The sequence below is a fragment of the Sander lucioperca genome, chromosome 14 (assembly GCF_008315115.2).
Source record: "Sander lucioperca isolate FBNREF2018 chromosome 14, SLUC_FBN_1.2, whole genome shotgun sequence".
NCBI classification, from domain to species: domain Eukaryota; kingdom Metazoa; phylum Chordata; class Actinopteri; order Perciformes; family Percidae; genus Sander; species Sander lucioperca.
Genome location: NC_050186.1, coordinates 8,980,278 through 8,988,401, shown reverse-complemented (window position 1 = coordinate 8,988,401; position 8,124 = coordinate 8,980,278). Strand labels below are relative to the sequence as shown.

Here is an 8,124-nt window from a genome sequence, read left to right as displayed (position 1 = left end):
GACATAGAAACCAGACGGGTTGTCAGGAAGTTTGCAGGTCACCATGGCAACGTCAATGACATGGTGGGTCCACGGAAGCTAACAATGCTAACTGTAGCGGTGACTTCCCTCAGACTGAACTAACATCGTGTTTTAATGTTTTCATTCATTCGTCCTGTGTTTGGAAGCCTGAACCCAGGCTGCTCTGATTGGTCAGCGCTGTCTCTTTAAGAAGCCCAGGCTGCTCTGATTGGTCAGCGCTGTCTCTTTAAGAAGCCCAGGCTGCTCTGATTGGTCAGCGCTGTCTCTTTAAGAAGCCCAGGCTGCTCTGATTGGTCAGCGCTGTCTCTTTAAGAAGCCCAGGCTGCTCTGATTGGTCAGCGCTGTCTCTTTAAGAAGCCCAGGCTGCTCTGATTGGTCAGCGCTGTCTCTTTAAGAAGCCTAGCATGAACATCTGGCATTATAACATTATAGATATCACAGGTCTCCTTTAATATTCATAACTCAGACCTTCAGCCCTGACGGCCGCTGGCTGGTTACCGCGGCAATGGACTGTACCATCCGTACCTGGGACCTCCCCTCTGGAAGGTGAGATTAATTAACCTGTCTGTGTGTGTGTGTGTGTGTGTGTGTGTGTGTGTGTGTGTGTGTCTCTGTGTCTCTGTGTGTGTGTGTGTGTGTGTGTCTCTGTGTGTGTGTGTCTTTGTGTGTGTGTGTCTCTGTGTGTGTGTGTGTGTCTCTGTGTGTGTGTGTCTTTGTGTGTGTGTGTCTCTGTGTGTGTGTGTGTGTGTGTGTGTGTGTGTCTCTGTGTGTGTGTGTGTGTGTGTGTGTGTGTGTGTGTGTCTCTGTGTGTGTGTTTTACTTAAATAATATTTCTTCTTCTTCAGTCTCGTGGACTGTTTCCTGGTTGCCATGGCGCCGGTGGGCGTGTCCCTGTCGCCGACTGGAGACTTCCTGGCGACAGCTCATGTGGACAGTCTGGGCGTGTACCTCTGGTCTGGACCAATCACAGTGCAGCTAATTATAATAACAATAATGTTGAATTTAGCCTTCACATATTATTTTTGTGATTTTTTTATTTTATTTTGAAAGGTTTAATTTGTTAAAATAAATATGAATATGTTGATTTTTTTTTCAATATTATAATTATTTAAAAAATATTTCATAGCTATAAAAACATTTTGATTATTAAAAATATTTTTAACTCCTTCAAATTAAAGTGATATAATGTTTTGTATTTTTATATTTTTCATATAAATATGTTACTCTACAGTTTTCAGTATTTTTTATAATTTTTTATAATTTTTGGGGAAATAAAACTATTTATTATAAATTTAAGTTAAATAATTTTTTCTTTTACAGTGTAAATATTTTTTTATTTGTCAGTTATTTATAAATATATCCTTGTAATTAACAGAGTAAATCTATATTTACATGTTTACGTTGTTTATGAATGGGTAATATCTGTAAACAGTGATCAGCCAATCACAGTGCAGCTCTCCTCCCTCAGGACCAATAAGAGCCTGTGTGGCCCTGTGGGGCTCCGCCCCCTCCCGGCTGACCACCAACCGACCGAGGAGACGCTGCCGGGCGTCACGGCGGATGAGTCGGAGCAGGAAGTGACATCAGAGGAGGTTGATGATGCGTACAGGTCGGCGGAGCAGCTGGGGGCGGAGCTTGTGACGCTGTCGCTGCTGCCGGAGTCTCGCTGGAAGAGTCTGCTGCACCTGGACGTCATCAAGGTGACCTCATCACTGACATCATCACGATGACATCATCATGATGACATCATCACTGAACTCATCACCACATCACACCAACAAGTCTGTCTGTATATATGATTTATAATTTAGAAATTTGAACGTGTGTGTGTGTGTGTGTCTCTCTGTGTGTGTGTTTGTGTGTGTGTGTGTGTGTCTCTCTGCTCTGTGTGTGTGTGTGTGTGTGTGTGTGTGTGTGTGTGTGTGTCTGTGTGTATGTATGTGTGTCTGTCTCTGTATGTGTGTGTGTGTGTCTCTGTGTGTGTGTGTGTGTGTGTGTGTCTGTGTGTGTGTGTGTGTGTGTGTGTGTAGAGGAGGAATAAACCTGTAGCCCCCCCTGCTGCTCCGGCTGCTGCGCCGTTCTTCCTGCCAACACTTCCTGGTCTCACGCCGAGATTCGCCGAGCCCACGCCATCCGAACAGGAAACACAGGTACAGCTTCTTCTTCTACTGCTCCTTCCACGCAGAGCTTTTATATCAGACATTTACATTTTAACCAGAAACAGCCCCGAAATCCCCATCACCAAACCCACCAGACTCCATGTAAATAATCAGTACTTTTAGCGTGTATAGAGCCAGCATATTTCCACCAGACTCCATGTAAATAATCAGGACTTTTAGTGTGTATAGAGCCAGCATATTTCCACCAGACTCCATGTAAATAATCAGGACTTTTAGCGTGTATAGAGCCAGCATATTTCCACCAGACTCCATGTAAATTATCAGGACTTTAAGTGTGTATAGAGCCAGCATATTTCCACCAGACTCCATGTAAATAATCAGGACTTTAAGTGTGTATAGAGCCAGCATATCTCCACCAGACTCCATGTAAATAATCAGGACTTTTAGCGTGTATAGAGCCAGCATATTTCCACCAGACTCCATGTAAATAATCAGGACTTTAAGTGTGTATAGAGCCAGCATATTTCCACCAGACTCCATGTAAATAATCAGTAATTTTAGTGTGTATAGAGCCAGCATATCTCCACCAGACTCCATGTAAATAATCAGTACTTTAAGTGTGTATAGAGCCAGCATATCTCCACCAGACTCTTTCAGAGAAGAGAGAGACTTCATTAATACACATTAATAACAGATCCACACAGAGACACTAATCTCTCATCCAGTAACGGGAATCTGGCCCTGCAACCTGATTGGTCCAGTGATTAAGCTCCGCCCACCTCTCAGTGTGAATCAACAAAAAACTACAATAAATCATCAATGACATCTATGGACGTTAATTTCAGCCAGAAACAGAAGATTATTAAAGGACAACTTCGTTTTTTTTTAATCAACCTGGACTCTATGTCTCCATGTTTCTGGGTCTGAGAAACCCACCAGACTCCATGTAAATAATCAGGACTTTTAGCGTGTATAGAGCCAGCATATTTCCACCAGACTTCATGTAAATAATCAGGACTTTTAGCGTGTATAGAGCCAGCATATCTCCACCAGACTCCATGTAAATAATCAGTACTTTTAGCGTGTATAGAGCCAGCATATTTCCACCAGACTCCATGTAAATAATCAGGACTTTTAGCGTGTATAGAGCCAGCATATCTCCACCAGACTCCATGTAAATAATCAGGACTTTTAGCGTGTATAGAGCCAGCATATCTCCACATGTAAATGGGTGAATTAAGGGTTTATTTCAACCAAACCAGAGTGGTGATTGTTGGAACAGTGGAAAGATGAACCAAGACGGCTTTTGGTAGTTTGATTTAGTTTCTGTCCACTTTGAATGAAGTGAGTTTTTTACAATGATAAAAGTCCTGATTATTTACATGGAGTCTGGTGGGTTTGGTGATGGTGATTTCGGGGCTGTTTCATGTTAAACTAAAAGGATCTTGCTCTTTAACTAAAAGGTCTATCTCTGTAGGGATCCATCCCATAATGTTGTCAGACACTTAGAGTGATAGTGTGTGATATTAATAATAATAATGTGTGATATTAATAATGATAATGGATGATATTAATAATAATAATGTGTGATATTAATAATAATAATGGATGATATGTTGTTCCAGTCCAAGCTGCTGCGTTGGGGATTGTTGTCCCAGAGGTCAGATTTCAGCTCTGGTCTGGAGTCAGCGCTGCAGACCGGATCATGTGAGTCCACTTCTCTCTCATTCATCATTATAGTCATCATTATAGTCATAGTCATCATTATAGTCATCATTATAGTCATAGTCATCATCATCATAGTCATTATAGTCATCATCATAGTCATAGTCATCATTATAGTCATCATTATAGTCATTATAGTCATCATTATAGTCATAGTCATCATTATAGTCATAGTCATCATTATAGTCATAGTCATCATTATAGTCATCATTATAGTCATCATTATAGTCATTATAGTCATCATTATAGTCATCATTATAGTCATTATAGTCATCATTATAGTCATCATTATAGTCATCATTATAGTCATCATTATAGTCATAGTCATCATTATAGTCATAGTCATCATTATAGTCATCATTATAGTCATAGTCATCATCATAGTCATCATCATAGTCATTATAGTCATCATCATAGTCATAGTCATCATTATAGTCATCATTATAGTCATTATAGTCATCATTATAGTCATTATAGTCATCATTATAGTCATTATAGTCATCATTATAGTCATAGTCATCATTATAGTCATAGTCATCATTATAGTCATAGTCATCATTATAGTCATCATCATAGTCATCATTATAGTCATCATCATAGTCATCATTATAGTCATCATCATAGTCATTATAGTCATCATTATAGTCATCATCATAGTCATAGTCATCATTATAGTCATAGTCATCATTATAGTCATTATAGTCATCATTATAGTCATAGTCATCATTATAGTCATAGTCATCATTATAGTCATAGTCATCATTATAGTCATCATCATAGTCATCATCATAGTCATCATCATAGTCATCATTATAGTCATCATTATAGTCATCATTATAGTCATCATAGTCATCATCATAGTCATAGTCATCATTATAGTCATAGTCATCATTATAGTCATTATAGTCATCATTATAGTCATAGTCATCATTATAGTCATAGTCATCATCATAGTCATCATTATAGTCATCATCATAGTCATCATTATAGTCATAGTCATCATTATAGTCATAGTCATCATCATAGTCATCATCATAGTCATCATTATAGTCATCATAGTCATCATTATAGTCATAGTCATCATCATAGTCATCATTATAGTCATCATCATAGTCATCATTATAGTCATAGTCATCATTATAGTCATCATCATAGTCATCATTATAGTCATCATAGTCATCATTATAGTCATCATTATAGTCATAGTCATCATTATAGTCATCATTATAGTCATAGTCATCATTATAGTCATCATTATAGTCATCATCATAGTCATCATCATAGTCATCATCATAGTCATCATCATAGTCATCATCATAGTCATCATTATAGTCATCATCATAGCCATCATTATAGTCATTATAGTCATCATTATAGTCATAGTCATCATTATAGTCATTATCATAGTCATTATAGTCATCATTATAGTCATAGTCATCATTATAGTCATTATCATAGTCATTATAGTCATCATTATAGTCATAGTCATCATTATAGTCATCATCATAGTCATTATAGTCATAGTCATCATTATAGTCATCATTATAGTCATCATTATAGTCATTATAGTCATCATTATAGTCATCATTATAGTCATCATTATAGTCACAGTCATCATTATAGTCATCATCATAGTCATTATAGTCATCATTATAGTCATCATTATAGTCATCATCATAGTCATAGTCATCATTATAGTCATCATCATAGTCATTATAGTCATCATTATAGTCATCATTATAGTCATCATTATAGTCACAGTCATCATTATAGTCATCATCATAGTCATTATAGTCATCATTATAGTCATCATTATAGTCATCATTATAGTCATAGTCATCATTATAGTCATCATCATAGCCATCATTATAGTCATTATAGTCATCATCATAGTCATCATTATAGTCATCATTATAGTCATCATCATAGTCATTATAGTCATCATTATAGTCATCATCATAGTCATCATCATAGTCATTATAGTCATCATTATAGTCATCATTATAGTCATTATAGTCATCATAGTCATCATTATAGTCATAGTCATCATCATAGTCATCATTATAGTCATCATCATAATTTTGTTAATTGGTTAATTGTTATTATTTTTAGTTATTTTTTATAAAATATCCTTAGGTGTGAGATGTTTTACTAACTCTCTGCCTGCCTGTCTCTCTCTCTCTCTCTCTCTGTATGTCTGTTTATCTCTGCCTGTCTGCCTGTCTGTCTGTCTGTCTGTCTCTCTGTAGTTGAGCGGCCGCTGCGTCTCCTGAAGGATTGTGGGCCGTCGGCGCTCTCTGTGGAGCTCAGCGGTCTGACATCAGAGGGGGGCGGAGCCAGCAGTCTGACATCAGAGGGGGGCGGAGCCAGCAGCCTCCTGCTCGCCTTCATCCAGATGATTGACAGCATGTTGGCCAGTGGGCGGGACTTCGACCTGGCGCACGCTTACCTCGCGCTTTTCCTCAAGGTCAGCCAATCAGAACGCAGCGAGCCGTTAGCTTTCACACAGTCTTTTATTGTGAAAATCTTTACTCAGTTTCCTGTTTTTCTGTGTTTCTTTTTTCAGCTCCATCTCCGCTCGCTGTCGCAGGACCCTGTTGCCATGGCAGCGTTGCTCCGCCTCTCCTCCCGGCTGGAGGCAGGATGGGCGGAGCTACGGGCTTCATTCGACCAATCATTGTGTCTGCTGACGTACGCCAAGAGTGCTCTGCTGTGACACACACACACACACACACACACTCACACACAGACACACACACACACACACAGACACACACACACACACACACACACACACACACACACACACACACACAGACTTCTCCAGAAGTTTTGAAGTTAGAATATTTAGGTATTGAGAGATTTCTGATTTTTAAGATGTTGTTTCCATGGTGATGAAACTTTTGTGTTTTGTTGTAACAAACAGACGAATAAAGGAGTCGACCAGAACACTGTGTGTGTGTGTGTGTGTGTGTGTGTGTGTGTGTGTGTGTGTGTGTGTGTGTGTGTGTGTGTGTCTGTGTGTGTCTGTGTGTGTGTCTGTGTGTCTGTGTGTGTGTGTGTGTGTGTGTGTGTGTGTGCGTGCGTGCGTGCGTGCGTGTGTGTGTGTGTGTTTACTTTGTGTGACGGTAACTTCTCTCCACAACATATCATTTCTGTTCTCTGAACATTTCAGCGTCTCAGCAGTTTGTGAACACCGTGGCGTGTGTTTGACGCCAGGGAGCTCCAGCTTCATCATTGAATAAATAATTGATTCAAAAAGATTAGATAATAAATAGAAAGATCAGTTAATTTTCATCTTATTTTAATCTTCATTTCATGTGTCTTATGTAAAGTTGTTTGAACTGTGGATGAAAGTAGTTTATGAATGAATGAGATTTTATTTACCTGTCATCCCACAGAACTACGTAGAGACACACAGAGACATTTCATCTACAGCTTCCTGTCCAATGTCCACACACAACATACTCTATTCTGCTCAGAATAAGTCATAAAGAAATCATATTACAGCAGCCACAACTCCATAAACTGTGCAACTAGAACTAAACATGTCATACATAAACCAAAACTACAGACACAGAAACAGAACTTCATAAATAAACAGGACTGTCATTAACTAGCTCCAAGTTTGTTAATGTTTCTGGACGAGAACATCTTTCAAATTAATAATCTGCAATTTATAACTAACTTTATGCAGCGTAGAATCAAAGCCAAAGACTTTCTAATGTTCCCAACTAAACTAACGTTATGTCTAAGATCAGTTGTGTAGGACTAGATGTTGATATGCTTGGACACAGAGGGGACGTGGGGTCTTCAGCATACCACAGGCTGAGGGTTGCTGGGGAAGGCAGCCCTGATGGTAAAGCTGGCCCTGAATACCTCCATCTCCCACAGCTCGTTCCAGGAGATCTTCCTCTTCTCCACTCCTTTCCATGCCATCCACGGCCCTTGCTTTGCTCCTGCTTCCTCTTCCCGACGTACCTCCTGGACAACCAGCTTGTGTCTCTGAGATGGCGAGGCCTTGCTCCACGCTGGTGTACTGGCCCCAAGGCCAGGACCACTCCTCCCCTCCTGCACTCGGCCCACGTTGTCCTTGTGTCTGAGTGCTGCCTTTGCCTGCTCAGTTGCAGCCAGGTGGCCAGGATGGGGGCAACTTGGGCTACAAATGGATTGCTCAAATCCAGTAGCATCATCTCCAGTCTGCCTTTGGCGCACTTGTACTCCTCTGCCAGACTGGAAATGGGCAGGTGTAACATCC

General features: G+C 39.7%; 1 protein-coding gene across 2 annotated transcripts in view; it reads left to right on the top strand.

Annotated features, from left to right (window-relative positions):
• wdr36 (WD repeat domain 36) overlaps window positions 1-6,815 on the top strand; it is a 24,959-nt gene extending 18,144 nt beyond the window's left edge. Inside the window, exons 15-23 of one of the 2 annotated variants that reach the window (XM_035991654.1) lie at window positions 1-63; window positions 488-567; window positions 867-974; window positions 1,490-1,721; window positions 2,052-2,171; window positions 3,767-3,848; window positions 6,116-6,173; window positions 6,204-6,333; window positions 6,433-6,815. The exon at window positions 1-63 is cut by the window's left edge and continues 46 nt beyond it. In XM_035991654.1, the coding sequence (XP_035847547.1) occupies window positions 1-63; window positions 488-567; window positions 867-974; window positions 1,490-1,721; window positions 2,052-2,171; window positions 3,767-3,848; window positions 6,116-6,173; window positions 6,204-6,333; window positions 6,433-6,582 (1,023 nt within the window). In that variant the 3' untranslated portion in view covers window positions 6,583-6,815. Of the gene's footprint in view, window positions 64-487; window positions 568-866; window positions 975-1,489; window positions 1,722-2,051; window positions 2,172-3,766; window positions 3,849-6,115; window positions 6,334-6,432 lie in introns of both variants that reach the window. The other variant, XM_031321157.2, reaches the window with a different exon arrangement.
• The last annotated feature ends 1,309 nt before the right edge of the window (window positions 6,816-8,124 follow it).